We start from the raw sequence: 20,220 nt of genomic DNA, 5'->3' as shown, positions 1-20,220 counted from the left end.
TGAAAATACAACCTACCAAAATCTATGGGATGCAGCAAAAGTGGTACTATGAGAGAAGTTTGTAGCATTACAGGCCTGACTCGAGAAACAAAAAACCTCTCAAACATTCTAACCTTACACTTAAAGGAACTAGCAAAAGAAGAACAAATGAAGCCCAAAGTCAGTAGAAGAAAGGAAATAATAAAAATCAGAGTGGAAATAAATGAAATAGAGACTTTAGGCAATAGAAAAGATCAATTAAACAGAGGTCATTCTTTGAAAAGATACAGTTGACACACTTTTAGCTAGATTCACTAAGAAAAGAGGAGGTTCAGATAAATAAAATTAGAAACAAAAGACTAAAAATTACAATGGATACTACAGAAATACAAAGGATCGTAAGAGAATGTTACAAATAGATATACACCAACAATAGGACAACCTAGCAGAGATGGACAAATTCTTAGAATCAAACAATCTTCCAAGACTGAATCATGAAAAAATAGAAAATCTGAATAGACCAATCACTAGTAAGGAGATTGTAACAGTAATCACAAACCCTCCAAAAAGCAAAAGTCCAGGCCTAGACAGCTTCATGAGTGAATTCTACCAAACATTCAGAGAAGATTTAATACCTATCCTTCTCAAACTCTTCCAAATATTTGAAGAGGTGGGAATGTTTATTTTACAAGACCAACATTACCTTGTTACCAAAAACCAAACAAGGACAGCACAAAAAAATAAAATTACAGGCCAATATCTCTGATGAACGTAGATGTGAAAATTCACAACAAAATATTAGCAAACCAGATATAATACATTTAAAGGATCATGCACAATGATCAGGTGGCATTTATTCCAGGGATGCAAAAATGATTCAACAGTCACAAATCAATCAACATGATACACCACATTAACAAAATGAAGGAGAAAATCAAGTAATCATCTCAAAAGATGCAGAAAAAGGACTTGACAATATTCAACACCCATTTATGATAAAAACTCTCAATAAAATATGTAGATAAGTAATATACTTCAAAGTAATAAAGGCCATATATGACAGATTCACAGCTAACATCATACTCAATGATGAAAACCTGAAAGCTATCCCTCTAAGATCAGGAACAAGACAAGGATGCCCACTCTTACTACTCTTATTTAATATAGTATTGGAAGTCCTAGCCAGAACAATTAGGTAAGAAAAAGAAATAAAAAGCATCTAAATTGGAAAGGAAGAAGTTAAACTGTCACTATTTGTGGATGACATGATTTTATTTACAGAAAACCATAAAGACTTCATTGAAAAGATATTAGAATAATAAACAATAACCATAGATTTGCAATCAATATGAAAAAGGTTGTGTTTCTATACACTAGCAACAAATTAGAAGAGAGAGATATTAAGGAAACAATTCATTTACCATTGCAATAAAAAAATAAAATATCTAGGAATAAATTTAACCCAAGGAGGTGAAAGTCTTGTGCATGAAAACTATTAACAATAGTGCTGAAAGAAATTGAAGAAGACACAAACAAATGGAAAGATATTCTGCAATCATTGGAAGAATTAACATTGTTAAAAATAACATATGAGTGATATATTTTTCACATATGTAGGAACTTTTAAGTATTATAAAATAGCATGTAATAGTATTGTGGTGAATTTCTAATCTTAATGATTCTGTTAAATTTTATACCTCTTAGGGGATAGATGGCTTAAGTTTGTTGTATAATTCTACTCTTATAGAATACTTTTAACTTTGTTGCTCAGAAGTTTTGTTTTCTCAAAGTTCATGTAGCCCTCCAATTCCCCTCTCTCCTGCAATATGTCGGTGAGATGAGTGAAAGGAGTATCTCTATTCCTCCCTTCAATGTGCTAGTGCTTGGTCAAACATGAAAATAAATAAGCACAATAAATGTAATTAAAAACAAGAACTCAACAATCTAATCTCTGCACAAGCAGTTGTATATATCAATGTTATATATGAAAGTTGTTAAGAGAGTAAATCATAAGAGTTCTCATTATAAGGAAAATTCTTTTTCCTATTTAATTTTATATCTATATGAGAAATGGATGTTCACTAAACTTATTGTGGTAAACATTTCACGATATATATAGTTTTTTTAAATGGAAGGAACAATGTTCATATCCATTATTAGAGATACAATTGAATAATTTTAAGTTGCAGAAAGTCAAAAGTAAACCACATTTTCTGTGTTAACATAATTTGGTAGGGAAAAGGGATTAGGCTGGAAGAAGGAAGACCTTGATTCTAACTCAGGCCGCAGCGTTTTGTATCCACAGTAATGGGAATCACAGTTCTGTTCACTTTCCTTGTAAAATTCTTTTAAGAATGAGAAAAATAGAGTATACATATATACTCTAACAACCAAGAAGAGTAATATTTAAATGTCGTGGGAAAAAAAAATTCACATTTATTGGCATTTTATTTATGTTGAATTAATGGAATCTTAAGACATTTAGATATAGGGTTCCAATTTATCAGTTATTCATGATATTTATCTTATTTTTTAGCACTAAATTTATTTATTTGTTTGTTTTTGTTTTTGGCTGTGTTGGGTCTTTGTTGCTGAGCACGGGCCTTCTCTGGTTGTGGTGTGCCGGGGCTACTCTTCCTTGCGGTGCGCGGGCTTCTCATTGTCGTGGCTTCTCTTGTTGCAGAGCGTGGGTTCTAGACGCTCAGGCTTCTGTAGTTGTGGCATGTGGACTCAGTAGTTGTGGCTTGCAGGCTCTTGAGCACAGGCTCAGTAGTTGTGGCGCACGGACTTAGTTGCTCCGCGACATGTGGGATCTTCCCGGGCCAGGGCTCGAACCTGTGTCGTTGTATATATCAATGTTATATATGAAAGTTGTTAAGAGAGTAAATCATAAGAGTTCTCATCATAAGGAAAAAATTTTTTCCTATTTCTTTAATTTTGTATCTATTGGCAGGCAGATTCTTAACCACTGCACCACCAGGGAAGCCCACTAAATTTAATTTAAGAATAAAATCATTTTTTTGGCCATTTAAGGGTCTCTTAATATGCTACCTAAAACTGTTATAAAAATTACAGAATCATTGATAGCAAGATTCATTTTAGGACAGAAATAATCTTTGTTCTGTGCTATTTAAATATGTATATATATATTTGAATGTTAATTCTATCTTGATAATTTTATATAAAATACTATTGTTTTTTGATACTTTTAAAAATATAAAATATAAACTAGAAATTTTAACCACCTTTGAAGTCAATAGTACTTTATTCTAGGGAATTTAAAATCAGGTTAAATTGGATTACTTCTCTTAAAAAAATATTTGTTAAAATGCAGATGTTTCTGGAAAAATGAAACATTACCGTTGGCTTAATTTCCTTTTTTTTCTTGATAAATCAAGTTTATTCAGGTTTAATTTATGAACAATAAAATCACACATTATTTCTGTGTCCACATTGTTTAAAAATTGTGGTAAAATACAAAAAATGTAAACATAACCATCTTAACCATTTTTAAGTTCAGCAATGATAAGTATGTTCACATTGTTGTGTAAAATGCACTCCTTTGAAGTGTGCAGGTTGATTAGTTCTGAAAATACATTACAATACACTTGTGTAACCTTCAGTATAAATAAATACACAGTATTTCTATCACCCCCCAAATGTTCCTTTGTGTCTCTTTATAATCTCCACTAACGCCAAACCAAGTAATGTCCTCAAGAAAACAACAGGTGCTGGCAAGGATGTAGTGGAAAGGGAACCCTCGTACACTGTTGGTGGGGATGTAAATTGGTGCAGCCACTATGGAAAATAATATGGAGTTTCCTCAAGAAATTAAAAATAGATCTACCATACGATTCAGCAGTTCCAGTTCTGGATATATAGCCAAAGGAAATTAAAACAGGATTTTGAAGAGATAGATACACTCCTATATAGCATCATTCACAATATCTAAGATATGGAAACAACCTAAATGCCCATCAATAGGTGAATGGATAAAAAAGATGTGGTATATATGCACAATGAAATATCATTCAGCCATGAGAAAGAGGATATCCTCTTGCCATTTGTGACAACATGGATTGACCTTGAACACATTATGCTAAGTGAGATATGTCAGACAGAGAAAGACAAATACTGTATGATATCCCTTATATGTGGAATCCAAAATGTCAGACTCATAAAAAACAGCAAAATGGTGTTTACAGGGGATGGGGCCACGAAGGGGATAAGACTGATGTTTAAGGGTACACACTTGCAACAAGTGGTAAATAAGCCATGGAGATCTAATGCACAGTATAATGAGTATAGACAACAATTTTGTATTATAAATATGAATTTCTTTTAAAAATAAGGACTGCTTAGGTCTGTAAAGGCTTTTTGATGCTCTTTGGGAAAATTTGGAGCAGATGCCATAGGTTTGTATATGGACAGCAATATGTGTGCATAGGTCACTTTAGTCACTTTTCATAGATAAATTTATTAATTCAGTATGAAGTAACACTAGTTAATTTGGTGTTCACTGATTTATTTCAGAATCAGATTGCAGTGAATCTTAATAGATTTACTAAAGATCATAACTGGAAAGTAGTCTTAGCTATTTAAATAGGTAGCTAGATGAAAATTTTAAAATAGGCACATTTTCATGGGAGAGTATAAAATAATCATTTCTGATCCCTGCTGAAGTTTTCCTCTATCTTGAGAACATTTGCTAAGAAGTAAGACCTATTACTTGTGTTCCTAATGTCAGGTTTTCAGAGAGTCTCCGAAGTGTCTGCATCTTCCCTCTGGAGTTTGTTTGGTTCAAGCTCAGATGGGATCCAGAATCCTGCAGGGTCTCCTTGGGCAAACCAGGCTTATTGCTGATGGGAAGTCCTTTAGAGAATAGGGCCTTCCTGAGATTTGCCTGTTCTTTTCCGGCTACTCTGAAGGCACTTGAAAAGGCTTTTTGAATTCTTGTTTCCCAGTTATTTATTTTAATTCTGTAATTCTCCCTCTCCCTCCCCCAACACCTTATTTTTATGTTATTTTGCCATATGCTATTTACCAGGCACTGTGGTAACCACACAAAGATTGAAGAAGACATGATGTTTTCCTTCTGTGAACTTTTATGGTGTAGACAGACATCAAAAGATGATATAAAATCAATACTGTGTGGGCTGGTAGGGATCTCCTCAGTGTAGAAAGAGGGTGCAGAGAATGGGCGCCTCATGCATCTGTGGGAGGGCGGCAGGGAGAGGTGCCTGGACCCATGGGAGTAACTTGGGGTGAATCTAGAAGGAGAGGTAGGAGTGTGCCCAGCAAAGAAGATAATAGAGGAGGGAGGGCCTTCTTGGTAAGTGAAACTCATGAGCAAAGGCATGGCGAGAAGAACAACTTGGAGTTTGCTAGGGCACTTCTGGATGTGCACTTTTGAGTAGTTGATACCTTCTAAAGATGTTTTATCACCAACAAAATACTCATTACGCTTATTCAGGCTCCTGCTAGATTATATTTAGTTCTTTAGCGGTGATGTGCGCAAAATAGCACACCTACCTATTTAGGGTCGATATAGTGGAAAGGCTAGGAGTCATTAGAATTATACACACCTGGGGTCACTTCCCAGCTCTGCCACCCACTCACCATGTGACCAAGGGCAAGTTATTTAAACCCTCAAAACTTTCCTTTCTTTATCCCTAAAACAATGATAAAAATAGTTATGCTTTAGAGTTGAGGATTAAATGACATGTTTTTAAGATACTTAGGATAGTATGAGCTCAAACTAGCCCTTCAGTAGATGGCAGCTGTCACTATTATATGGTTGATGTAAATGGCAATTTGTATTTTTAAATACTAAATAAAATGCATTGAATTTTATTAGTCATAGAATAATGAAAACAGGATTTAATATATCTAAATTAGTTAAGCTGACATATTAGGCTTTTTATTCCTATTTTGTTTACTTATAGGCAAAATCTCAAATATTATCCAATGTATTGGATGTTGCCCATCAGTTTATAAAGAAGGTTAATCCGGATGAACCCAAAGGGGAGAATCATTCTACAAAAGGGATTAGTGAAAGTCAGCATAAAACCAAATCTCTTCTTCTTCAGGGGAGCAGCTCTGAGGTAAGCTGAGGAAAATATAGTAGACATTTGCTGTCATACATGATCATGGAAACTGTCATTCATATACTCAGCTAGAGCTGTAGAGTTTTGGAGATTATTTGATCACATTGTTGGTTAATATGAATTTGTTTTTTTATTAATCAGAAACACTTTCACTGTAAAAATCCTTTTAAAGAGATTGCTTTGAGTTCTCTGGCTACTAGTTTTTTGATGAATGATCCTTTGATCATATTGCTTTCCAGGCATTTTCACCACATCAGGAAATGAATATTTGGGAGAAATATAAAAAAAAACCACAATGCAATATAACAATTTTATATTAATCAGGATCTCAGAGAGGCTAAAAATACAAAACCTTGCCAAGTGTTTTAGGTGACAGGCAATTTCACAGTTATTTAAAATCAGATTTATACCAAATTGTGTGGTCATTCAGATTGATTACTGATCCTATGATGATAAGCTTTCATCAGCTCATGTTTGTGTTTTAATAATAGACTTGTTGTATTGATTCTTTAGCAAGAAAGAAACTTCCTCAAATTTTGATCCTTGTAATTAATAATCCTCATTCTTTTAGATGCCACTCGCCTTTTCACTGTAGTTCAGAAATAGTAACTTGGTCAGAGTCACACAGCTTGTTACTTTGTGACAGAATCAGACTTGAACTTCAGTCCCGTGAGTTCCTAACCTTTGCTCAGAGAAAATGAAAGAAAACAGGCTCTATGGTAGTAGGCCCTCTTTACAGCGGAGAAACTATACTTGAATTGTCCAGGAAGGTTAGCAGTTTGGCATGAATTTCACTAATAGACCTGCCAAGGGTGCTTGTGAATAATCACTGAATGAGTTACAGTCTTATTAGAATAATAATGTACTGAGGACCGACTATGTGCCAGACAGCATCCTACATATTTTACGTGTATTATCTCTTTTTACCCTTTTAAATTTTTTTTCAGATGAGAAAATAGTGGCAAAGCGTTTTTTTTAATTGCCCAAGATATCATTGATAGTGGAACTTCAGTTTGAACCCAGGCCTTATGACCCCAAATTACCTGCTTTTAACCATTACCCAGAGGCTGTGGTTTAAGGGTTTCTCCTTCATGCCTGCCATTTTATCTAATTTTTTTTTTCATTTTATCTAATTTATCCTACCAATAAAAATAGTGATAAATCAACAGCTAACATTTATTAAACACTGTATGCTAGGCTTAATCCTTTAATTGCTTTATCTTATCCAATAATCAAAATAACCATATAAGTTTTACATTATTATCTCACTTAACAGATGAGAAAGCCAGAGAAGATTTAAGTAACCAGCTCTACTAGAAAGCTATAGAGCTACTCTTTTGCCTGCTCTTTTAATCCCTAAAATAAATGCTGCCTCTTGTCCCCATTGGTAACTGTGTATGCTGTATAGACCCTCCACCCCTGGTCTTAACTTAAAGCCATTAATTCAGTGGTTTCATCCAGGAATGCACATTATAATCAACTGGAGAAACATTAGAGAAACACACATGACTGAGTTTAGCATGTCTCTGGGTGGGTCCAGACGTGTGGTTTTAACACCTGCTCAGTCATTCTGGTGAGTAGTCCTGGTTGGGCATCCCTGCTGTTGACCCTCAGGTGTGCACCTGTACACAGTGCACGCACTAAAGAAGTATCCCCCTCATATGCTTGGTACTACTCTGTGCTGAAGAGCAGAGGTTCTCCAACTGCAATAAGCATCCGAATCACTGGGTAAGTTTGTAAAAAATATGCATTCCTGGCCTGCCACTCAAACTTCGATTTTTTTTACATCTAGGTTGGGCCCAGGAATCTGATTTTTAATTGGCTTACCAAGCAATTTGCATGCCTGGAAGAGTCAAAATGGTGCTAAAGCCTGGTATCTGTCTTAGGACTTTTCTTATGGATTCAAGCCAGTGGATATCCTTGGAAATGGGTGCAGTTCATGAAAGAACTTTCATTTTAGAGACTGAAACCTGGGTTTGAAATCCTGACTCTGGTTTTCTAGCTTTGTAACATCGGGCAGTTTACTTTAGCCTTTTGATCCTCTGTTTCCTTTTCTGGAAAGTGGGGATATTAAAACGTATTTTGTGGGGTATCAGGTAGCCTAGAGGGGTAATGGATGCACAGCATTGGATTCCATATGCTCCTTCAAATTTCCTAGCCCCTGTAGAATCGGGCAGGGTCCTGATGTGCTCTGAATGGAAGTGAAATATGACAGTTCTGAGCTGAAACATTTAAGAGCCAATGTACTATCCTCTGGCTTTTTCCTATCCTGCCACCGCTGCGTGGAAGCCAAGTATTCCATAGGCATAGCTGTAAAATGCAAATGTCTCTGATTCATTGCTTGGAAAGGAGCTGCCCTGGAAAGCTGCTAGAATCACCAGAATACTTAACTCATTTTGTATTAAGCACTGAGTTTTCAGTGCATCTTCACGAGTGCAGCATACATATACACACGCATTCACATATTGCTTACTGAGTACCTGTAAATACCTTCCCACCTACTTCTAAGACAGAGGTATTTCCAAACGAAATTCATCATGTCTTCTCCAAAACCTATGGATGTTACTGTTGGTGGCAGCCTCTCTTCTAGCTTTCCAAGCCAGCAGGAACATTTCTTTTCTTTTCTTTTTCTTTCTTTTTTTTTTTTTTGGTACGCAGGCCTCTCACTGTTGTGGCCTCTCCCGTTGCGGAGCACAGGCTCCGGATGCGCAGGCCCAGCGGCCATGGCTCACGGGCCCAGCCGCTCTGCGGCATGTGGGATCTTCCCTTCCTGGGGCACGACGAACCCGCGTCCCCTGCATCGGCAGGCAGACTCTCAACCACTGTGCCACCAGGGAAGCCCAGGAACATTTATTTTCTACAGTCATTTCTCTTTCTCCTTTGCATATCCAATCAGTTACCACATCTCATCTTAAAACCGTCTGAAAACTCTTGAATATTTGGTCACTTCTATTCTTATTGTTATTCCAAATACTGAAATTAGCTTTTGCTTAAAGTGCAGAAGGTCTATTAAGTGAAAAGTGCATTTTCTTCTCTCCCCTTCTAGAAGCTAATGATGATTCTACTTTTGTATGTATGTATTTCTTAACACAAATATTAGTATGTTGCATACTGCTCTGCAAACATGCTTTTTACACTAAACAGTAGTTTTGCTATCCATATAAGTGTATTCCACAGCCTTCTCATTCTATATAGTGGTTGTAAAATACTCCATGTATTGGATATAAAATAACCTTTAAACTATGTTTTCTCTGATAAGCATTTATACTGTTTTGTCTTTTGCCAGTATAAACTATAGTATAAAAATAATTTTGAAAAATATTGTTTTGCATATATATGAGTATATCCATATGATAAAATCCTAAAATTCTTAGGTGAAGAGGGTTATGCATTTGTAATGTTGATAGATATTGAGAAATGGATGTAAATTTTAATTGGTTTCCTTGCATCCAAACTCACTGTTCTCCAATTTCTTTCTCTCCCACACTACTGTGTGGGACTCTTCAGTAGCTACTGGGTGGGACTCTTCAGTAGGTTTGCATTTCCAATATGTTTAAGTGTAATTTTCTCTGGATGGCAGGCAGGATCCTTTACAATCTGCCCCTACTTGTCTTTCCACCCTTTATATTTTCTCATATCCCACTTTTTGCTATAGCAACACAACTGCATACAGTTCCATGCCACTGTGTTCTTTAACTCCATGCCTTAACATATATACCATTCTCTCACTCCGGAATACTGACCCTGCCACTTTTTTGTCCATAGGATTCTTGTTTATCTGAGTTAAATTCCTGCTCTTTGCTTCTATTTCTATTTCTGTGTTTCTGTGTCAACGACTAGCATAGTGTCTGTAGGTTCCAGATGCTTTTTGTTTATACTGAATTTTATATATGCATACATTTAACGATTTTCTCTCAATTGTCCTCTGACAATCTGCCTGGTTTTTTGCAATTAAGGGCTGAACACAGAGGATTCTACTGTTGTATCTAGAAGATACACATGGAGATTTAGCAATTTCATCAGTGTAGGTAATCCACATTTGATAATTCAGCATTGGTGAGGAACTTATTTTGCTTTAGTTTCCTAATTTGGCTGTTTTCTCTGATTCACTGGATAACTGCCAATTCCTACCTTTATTTTCTTCTGTGTGTTCACAGTGGATCTATATTTTGTACGGAATTCATCCTTTCCCCCCGTCATTACATTGAGAAGCAGGCAGTGTTTCATCTGCATTCATTAATTTGTCCATTCATTCAGCTAACTTTTAATGAGCACCTACTTTGTGCCAGGCACTACTCTTGGCACTGAGGAAACAGACAACATTCCTGATCCTATTAACATTCTAATGGGGAGAGACCAGCAATAAACAAACATGTAGAGTAAATTCCCATGGAGATAGGTTATTGAGAGAAAAATAAAGCAGATAAGAGATTGGAAAGTTGGGGAGAAAGGGGCTTTGTTTTTAGGGTCATCAGTAGCGTCATCACCTATTCTCTGAGTAGGTGATGTTTGAGCCAAGACCGAGTTAAATGAGTGGAATGGCTGTGTGAAGATATGAAGAGGGACCATTCCAGACTCTGGATATAGCTAGCACAAGGCCCTCGAGTGGAATATGCTTGATGAGTTCCTAGAACTGAAAGAAGATAAGTTTAGCTGGAGCAGAGTGAATGAAGGGGAGAATTAAAGGAAGTGAAGTGAAAGGCAGGGGCGTGCAAGGTTGTGTACAGCCTTGCAAGTCCTAGTAGGAACTGAGGGTTTCACAGGGAGTCATTGGAGGGTTTGGAGCAGAGAAGTGACATCAGATTTACATGTTAAGAAACTGTTCTTTCTGCTGTGGGGAGGTTGCAGGGAACAGGCGACTGGAGAAATAGGATTAGATACAAGGTTATCACTGCTTTCCAGGGAAAACACTGGTGGATAACTTAATGATAAACCCTCAGTCCTGTAGGCTCTAGTTTTAGTACTTTCTGAAGAGACCGTTTAAAACTGTCTATAGTTTTAAAGAAATCAGTAAAGCACATAAATAAGTACAACTTAAAAACATTCTATTCTAAGTTTAAAAATAATGTGTGATTCACAGTGCTCAGTAATTAATGCTACCTGTATTGTAAGATAGAAAACATTGTAAAGCATACTTAGATACACTATTAATTGTTTTAGGTAGAACTTTCAACAACAAAAAAAGAAGAATGTACAAATACAGGAGATAGGCCCTTGTGTGAAGGGCCATTTGTTGAACAAGCTTCTGCCCAATCCTTTCAAGAAGTTCTAAAGCAATGGAGAACTGGGCATCATGATGACAATGAGAAACAGAAGTTACATGCAGCAAAACCAGGTACCGCTTTTTTTTTTTAAATAAAATGAATGCTTTAAAATAAAGCTGAATTTATTTTATCTCCATTCCCCATGAATATAAATGCAGTGTTCAGAAACACTGAAACATTGGGATAGTAGTTTGATATAACTCTTCAAAGGAGTAGTCACTCTATGACCATTGGTTTAGTGGTTTAATATTTATAACCCCCTGAATTGGGCATTGGGGATATATTTGCCTTTGTTTCCTACGTAAATTCAGGCTGTCAAATGAATAGAGAATTCGATTCTCTCAGCTCCTCTTCTAGCAGAAAGTTTTGTCAGAACAACTATTCCTATATTGAACTGTAATTACAACACATAAAACAGGACGATCTATGAGATGAGAGGAATAGAGAATTTTCTTGTATGTGTCTTGAGAAATATATTTCAGGGACTGCTGTGAAGTTCAGGGGGATAATTAATTTGTCTTTTGTTTTTCTTTCTTTTTGAAGAAATATTTGTTTTTATTTTTCCTTGGTAATTTTCACGCCCATATTCTAGACATTGAAGATCTGGATGACCGAAGTGTACAGTGTCTTCTCTTTGTTTCCCAGTACCTTTTGAGGGAAATCATACCTTTAGAAGTATTCAATTTATTAATTTTATTACTCAGAATCTTGTTGAGGCTTCCAATTGCTTTTCATTAAAAATAAAGTATCAGATAATAAACTTAAATCATGTAACTTAGTTGACAGCATTCAATTTTATGATTTTTATTTCATTTTTTTCCCAGTGAAGGACCTCTCCTGATTAGTCCTCTTTTGTAACATAGTGTAATTCCTAATGTCAAGATATCACACACCTTATTCCCAAATAAAATCTGATTTTTTACTAAATAATGTTCTCTCTTTCAAATATTTTTCCTACATTTGTTCATGATACATCAATTTTGTTAATACTTCCAAGACTTTATTTGTATACCCTGTTTTAGCATGTACATCAGCATAACTCTCATTGACTATGTTATTTTATGTGCTCTTTTATTTGTGCTTTCACATTTTGATGTATTTTTTACTTTTTTACTCTGAAAAGGATTAAGTCTTCTATAGAAATACCTTTTTGATTGTCCACTTTGAAGACATAGTATTTAAAAATAATAGAAGAACTGATATGTTGTAGCTTTCCTCTATAGGCTGAAGATTGTGGATAAAGATGCTTAAATGGAATTGAACTGCCTGATTTCAAAGGAATCATGGAAACCTGGAATAGTAGAGGCCAGATGTTGGCATATCATTATCAAAGTTATAGTGGAAGAATTACCAAAATGAGGGGCAAGGAAGACTAGTAATTAGATTGTTTCAGTTCACAGAGTTCTTTGGTACTAATTGGAGTACATAAGAATGAAAAAGTTTGTATAGACTCCTGTTTTTCCTATCTGAGTAGAAAATTTCCATCCTGACGCACAGAGACCCAACTTGAGCTACCATACTGGGGATTCAGAGTTTATTATAAAGTTCTCAGCCCTAAGCCACACCACAGATCTAAAGCCCCTTGAGGTCGAGGCTGGGTCCTTTTGCAGGATTTTGTAGTGTGGTCACAGGGTACACTATGAATCTTCCTCTAAGCTTTCACTACAGAATTTATGGCTATTTACCAGGATAAACATGCACTGAGGAAAGGCAATGCCCAGACCTTCAGTGGGGTTATTAGATTCTGGGTCTGAACTGACAGTTAGACACCCTGGAGACCCTAAGTACCACCATAATCCACCAGTCAGTCTTAGAGATTTATGGAAGTGGAATGATAGATAGAATCTTGTCTTTATTCTGTCTCATAGTGCATTGGAACTGTGGGACCATTATGTGGTTATTTTTCCAGTCTTGATTCTTGGAAACGGATATACTTAGTAACAAGAATAATGCCTGTGTTGATGGTCTGACCTGTGGCATGAAGGTTGTTATGGTAGTACGTAAGTAGAAGACCCTAGAACTGTCTCCCTCCCTTGCCAATGTCCATGCTAATAAAATACCATGCCAGAAGCAATACCTGGGGATTGCAAAGATTAATGCCAGCATCAAAGACCTGAAAGATGCAGGAATACTGCTTTTTATTATATTTCCATTTACCTTACTTATTTGGTACAAAAGCCAATGATCTTGGAAAATGACTACAGATTAGAGTAAACTTGATCCGATGATGATGATACAGGTCACAGTTGCTTTTCTGGATGTAGTGTCTTTGCTGGAGAAAACCAACACATTCTCCATGGTTGGAGGAGGGAGACAGCTATTGACCTAGCCTAGGGGTTGATTTTTCTGTAAAGTGACAGATAGTAAATATTTTAAGCTTTGAGGGCCATTCAGAAGGGCCATACAACTTTGCCACTGTATCATGAAAGACAATATATAAACAAACGAGTGTGACTATTTTCTAATAAAACCTTGTTTATGGATACAAATTTGAGTTTTACATAATTTTCACATGTCACAATATATTATCCTTCTTTTGATGTTTTCTCAGCCATTAAAATATGTAGAAACCATTCTTAGCTTGAAAGCCATACAAAAGCAGTGGGCCAGATTTGGCCCAAGGGCTATAGTTTACTGCTCCTTGACATATCAGATGTATTCTTTTTTATTTCTATTAATAAATATAGCCAGAGATCGTTTGATATCATATGGGTTACAGTATACCTTCACAGTCTTGCTTCAGACCTACATTAGCTCTCCAGCTTTCTAGCATTATATAGTCCCAAAGAACCTTGATTGTCTTGCTGTTGCACAAAAGCTATTGCCCATTAGATTGATGGCATGATGCTAAGTGGATTTTGTGAACAGGGAGTATCTGTTACAGAATGATTATATTGGACCCTTTCCATCATGGGTAGGGCAGTAATTTGTCCTCATGGGAAAAGCTACATATTTCAGAAAAGGATTTGCCTTCTCTTCCTGTAGTGTATCTGCCAGCAGAAGCTTTATTTGTCACTGTGGTGTCTTACACAGTGAGTGTCTTAGATCAAGACACTCATTTTATTATGAGAAAGGTATAGGAATAAGCTCATACTCATGGAATTCACTCTTCTTACCATGTGCAGCACTATCCAGCTAGCTTGATAGTTTTGTGGAATGGCCTGCTGAAGGTTCAGTATGGGTTCCAGCTGAGAAACAACATCTTGTGAGTTTGGGGTGCTTTTCCTACAAGGGGCTCTATATTACATGAAACTCCGGCAAAACTTCCATTAAACTGGAAGCTGAGACTACCCACTGCCATTTGGGGCTCATCAGCACTGAGTTAATAGTCAGGAAGGGTCACTGTACTGACCATGTTGTTTGAGCACAAGTATGAAGGAACAATTAGATTGTTATCATGCAACAAAGAAAAGATAGACTTCATCTGCAAACCATTCAGTGGCATACTTAATTTTTCTGTGTCCAGTAATAATGTTCATTGGAAAAATGTGGCAAGCCAATGAAAAGAGGGCTTCTATGGTCTTGAATCTTTTGAGAATGAAGATTTTAGTCACTCTACCAGGTAAAAGGAGTTGGCAGACAGTAAGGTAAACAGAATGGGTGGTGAGAGAAGGAAGCTATGATAAACAAATCAAGGTAGGCTTCAAAACCAGCTACAAAATGAAGAACGATGGCAGCTAAGTTTTATATTGAGTAATTGTTTTTTTTCTCCTCTCTTTTTCCTGATACCTAATATGACACATACTACTGGTATCTAACATTTAAATTTAGTTGGGAGTATCACTAAATTGAAATCTCCCTCTGATACATAGTGGCTGTAGAACTTTGTGTTCCCTGTGCTTCAGACATGAGTTAGTTTTGTTTTGTTTTGTTTTGTTTTCAGAGGAAGAGACAGACAGACAAATGGATGCTTAGATGCAAACTAAGTAGACTCTGTCTCTCCAGATCCGTTCTTTCCCATTTCTGCCCTACTCTGTGCCCCTAGAGGTTGATCCTTGGAGGCTGCATCACATGAACTCCCTTGTTCTCTGGCTTCTGGTTGGGTTTGACCAGTTGGAGACACTAGCAGAACAGTGAAGGGTGAGAAGAAAGAGGTAGAGGTATTCACTCTCCCTCTCCTTTATGTGCTGAGAGTTTGCAGTTACTGCTTTGTCTGCATATATCATTAGCTCCACTCAGATGACCTTTCATCCACAGCCATTGCTTTCCATGACTACTTACAACACTTGCCTTACTTTGTCCTCTCAAGCCTAGGGTTGGTAACAGTTCTCCACTATTTTTAGTGTCTGAGTGCTTCAACATCACTTGTTCCCTTAACCTTAACATGATTATAAGTTAGTCCCTTCATTTGATCTTCTTCAAATTACCCCTTTGAGTTTTTTCTTTCCTGTTAGAACCCTGACTGATAATTAAAAAGGGATTTCTAAGAAGCCAAGATTCAAGTTGAAGGCTAGAAAATGAGTTGGAGAGTGGAGACAAATTAGAATGTACAAAGGCTCCATGGTGAAGAGAGCATATAGTGTTAATGGGACTGAAGGTAGATGTGCATGGCTGGACCTCAGAGAGCAAGGTTGTAGCACAACAAGCTAGAGAGGAATTACATTTAGTGGCTTGGAAAGACAAGGCTACAAACAAGACTAAGTGTGGCATAGATATAGGAGGAAAGTTGGTGAAGTGTATTATCATAAAAACCCATGGAGGACAGTGTTTTTAAGTAAAGAAATGAGGTCAACAGTGTGGTTGCCGTGGAGAAATCATTAAGATGAGGACTTCTGTTGATATAATATGTGATTTTATTTTGCCTCAGAGTATTATAAATGTGATTGTTTATGTGCGTGTATATTATATGTATGTGTTTGTAAATATTTTCCTTTCCCTAAGATATTAAGTAGATAAAAAGAACATTTATAAAATTTATATACCTTATGGAGAAGAACAAAACAATAAGAACCTGTTCTCTTCCTCTTCCCTCCCCTCTAAGTGATTATCACTAGCCTGGATTTGTATTTTTTCATTCCCTTGATTTCCTTGCAGTTTAGTGCATGTGTGTATCTCTAAACAATATATTGTTAAATTTGCATGTATTTAAACATTGTGTAAATGGAAAACTAGTATATGTACTCTTTTTCAACCTGTTTAACTTATTCAACATAATTTACTGAGATTTACCCATAAAGATGTGCATAGTTGTATTTCATTCATTTTCCCTGCTTAAGAGTCTTATGCTTAAAAGTCTTCTTTATATGACTACACCACTGTTTACCTGTTTAAATATTGATGTTTGTTTAGGTTGATTCCCATTTGGGGTAAGAAAGAGGTAGAAGTACTTACTTTTCCTCTCCTTGATGTGCTGAGATTTTGCAGTGACTGCATTTTCTACTTATGTTACAGAGCAGCACTTAGATGACCTTTCATCCACAGCCGTTGCTTTCAGTGACTTCTTACAAATTTCTCCTACTTTGTCCTCTCAAGCCTAGGGTTGGTAACAGCTTTCCATTATTTTTAGTTTCTGAGTGCTTCAACATCACTTATTCCCTTAACCCTACCCAGCAAACACTGCTGTTTTGAATATTCTTGCACAGGTGTCCTAATACACATGTGTACACATTTCTAGGTGTCTCTTCCTGGGAGCAGAATAGCTGGGTCATAGGGTGTCTGTGTCTTTAACTATACTAGGTTAACCTGAATTTTCTTTACCAGAGTATTTGTGTTAGTTTATACTCCTCTCTGCAGTATATAAATGGTTTGGCTGCTTCCCATTATCACCAACACTTTAACTGTCAGTTTTTAAAAATTTTTGCGGGTCTGATAGAGATGAAATTGTATATTTCATTTGTGTACCTCATTATAGATGACATTGAGTATGTTTTCCTGTGTTTCTTGGCCATTAGCTTTGAATTTTCAAGTGTTCTAGTGATTCTGTTATTGATTTCTAACTTGATTACGTTTTAGTGAACTGTAATTTCATTTCCTTCAGTGTGAAAGGCAAATACTTCCAATGGCCTAGAAGGTTCAATGTAATCTGAAGTCCCTATCTCTGTGATCTCACTTCCTATTACTCTCTCCCTGGCTTGTTCTGTTTCAGCCACACTGGCCTCCTGGCTGTTCCTTAAATACCTTGGGCAAATTTACCTTAAGACTTTTAAAAGCATTGTCTATTAAGGAAAATACCCATCATCCCTTCAATATGAACAATGGGACGTCTTACACAACTTCACACAAAAGGTAGCTAGAGAACCATTAAACAAGGGAGCAAACCAGAACCTCAGTTCCATAGCTTGTGTGGCATTGTTCAGGGAGACATGACTCATGAATCCATGTGTTCTAGATTTGTTTTTTGTTTTTTTTTTTGTGATATGCGGGCCTCTCACTGTTGTGGCCTTTCCCGTTGCGGAGCACAGGCTCCGGACGTGCAGGCTCAGCGGCCATGGCTCACAGGCCCAGCCGCTCCGCGGCATGTGGGATCTTCCCGGACCGGGGCACGAACCCTTGTCCCCTGCATTGGCAGGCGGACTCCCAACCACTGCGCCACCAGGGAAGCCCTAGATTTGTTTTATGTAAGCAATTTGAAACAAAACTTATCCTGCTGAATGCATTACGTAGCTAAAGTCTCTCTTTCTAGAAAATATCATTAATCTGTTTGCCAGAAAGTCTAGTTATTAGCATATTCACAAGCAAGTTAACCCAGGCTACCTGCCATCTTTATTTCCTGGGAATGTGCCATTGGTGATGGGAGAAGAGTGAGTCCCAGGTCAGCTGCTTCATCTCCTTCCTCCTCATCACCCTTCTAGACTTGGGGGTTATCTCTCAAGCCAAGCGACTCTTCTCCATGACGTGGACAGAAAAAAAAGTGAGTCCTCATTTTTTTTCTCTTTCGGCTTCCCTGCCGGGAAATATTTTGTTTTCTTATGAAAAGGAGGACTCACAGTGGAGGGCTCTCCTTTTTTCTGTGACTTGCACTTGTCCTTGACTCCTACTCTTTCAGTTCATGCGTTCTGATGGTGGTTCCCAGAACATCCTCCAGTTGCTTTCTTCAGCACTGCTCTACACTTTGGGAGGAATAGGAGTGGGTGACTTACATTCTTTTGGTTTATTCCTATTGCTGGCATTTGGCTGTTTCTAAAAGCTATTTATTAAAGGCTGCAGTATGAGCTTGGGATTATTCTCTAGTTTCAGTCTATAAAAAAATAATTGTCTCCCTCTTTACGACTTCTCTATCTTCTCCCACATTTTTCCTCCTGTTGTGGTCATTATGGAGAGAGGGCTAATATCTAGGAGGGTGGAGAGACTAGTAACTCTGTATTTATGCTGCTTTCTTTCCCAGAAATCTCCATCAGTTTTAAATATCTTTGAATGGTGGTTTTAATTTAGTAGTACTTCAGAAACATCTTAAGCATCTGGAAGTAAGTTGCCATGTAGATATAAATTCATGAGGACAGTTGTCTCCTCCAGGTGCCATTTTGAGTTATTTATTTTCTGTTTCCCATAATGTGTAAATATTATTGTCAGTGGCTCTAACACATACCTTTATGTGTGTGTGCATTTATAGAATATATAATGAATCCATTTGTATTTATCTTTATCGTGTAAAATAATTAGTTGCTTTAAAAAACCTTGTGAATCATAAGATTTTTTTCATTTCAAGAAATTATTGAAGAAAACTATCTATACAGTAATATAATAAATCACCAATATTTAACACTTTTGCATCATTTAAGCCTAGAACTACTGATTATACAGACAAATATCAAAGCACATTTGCCTCAAAAATGGTGAGTTCTATATCTTGAGAGAAGATGTGGTAATTTGTAGACTAGGTTACCTTAATTATGCATATTATGTTTATTTTTATAGAGTCATTGGAAGAATGTGAAGTACAAACTAATCTGAGAATTTGGACAGAACCACTTATGATTGAATTTAAAGAAGATAGTCTATCCTACATGGAAAAATTATGGCTTAAAAAACACAGAAGGTATTTTCTGATTTTTTGCATTATTAATAAGAAATGTAAAAGCTATTTACGATCCGTGTGTGACATGCTTTTTTGTAGCAATGTTATTTATGCACTTCACATTTGCATAAATAATTTTAAAGCAATATTAAATCCCTGTGAAGCTTCTACCGTTCTGATAAGAATTTTAATTCTATTTATGTATGTAATGTGTGATTGATTTAGGGTTTGCCTTGAGAAGTGGAAATGTGTATGTGGGAAACAAGGCACAAATATGGTATAGAGTTTAAAAATAATAGCAAAAATAATGTGATAAAGCTTACTTTGAAGAGGTAATTTTTGAGCTGTACTCTTCAGAAACTTTAAAGTTACTTTTAAAGTTACTTTTAAGTTAAGCAGACCTTTGATTTTATAGTTTTATTAATAGTATTCAAATATATTTTATTCAAAGGCTATATCATTAGATGTAGCATTTCATAAGTGGTTTAAAAGTTAGATATCAAACCAAATTGATGACTGAGTACATGTTGAAGTCATGCATAATTTTACCATGATATAAGAACCACATTGGGAGGTACCTTCAAAGGCCATGGTCTCAGTTTCCCCTATAGCAGTGCTACTCACACTTCATTGTGCCTATGAATCAGCTAGAGACTATGGCAAAATACAGATTCTTCTTCAGTAGGTATGGGTGGAGCCTGAGATTTTGCATTTCTGAATTTCTGATAGCTCCCATGTGATACTGCCGTGGGTAATGCTAGTCTCTGAACCACATTTTGAGGAGCAGGGTGTTAGAAAACCTGTCTAGAATGTACCTGAGGAGTGGTTTTCGAGCCCTTGCTTCATTCACTTCCAGTCATACAAAACCATCTCCCGAGATGACCCACTCCATCCTTGGAACATTCTGTCTCCTATG

General features: G+C 36.6%; 1 protein-coding gene across 5 annotated transcripts in view; it reads left to right on the top strand.

Annotated features, from left to right (window-relative positions):
* ZBBX (zinc finger B-box domain containing) overlaps nt 1–20,220 on the top strand; it is a 112,041-nt gene that overhangs the window by 52,550 nt on the left and 39,271 nt on the right. For 4 of the 5 annotated variants that reach the window (XM_073803869.1, XM_019946309.3, XM_073803871.1 and 1 more), the window contains 3 exons: nt 5,925–6,083; nt 11,247–11,421; nt 19,205–19,325. In XM_073803869.1, coding sequence (XP_073659970.1) covers nt 5,925–6,083; nt 11,247–11,421; nt 19,205–19,325 — 455 coding nt within the window. The remainder of the gene's footprint in view (nt 1–5,924; nt 6,084–11,246; nt 11,422–19,204; nt 19,326–20,220) is intronic. The other variant, XM_073803870.1, reaches the window with a different exon arrangement.

This window comes from Tursiops truncatus, chromosome 4 (genome assembly GCF_011762595.2).
Source record: "Tursiops truncatus isolate mTurTru1 chromosome 4, mTurTru1.mat.Y, whole genome shotgun sequence".
Lineage (NCBI taxonomy): Eukaryota > Metazoa > Chordata > Mammalia > Artiodactyla > Delphinidae > Tursiops > Tursiops truncatus.
Note: the sequence above shows the minus strand (reverse complement) of the source record. Positions and strands in the feature narration are given on the sequence as shown.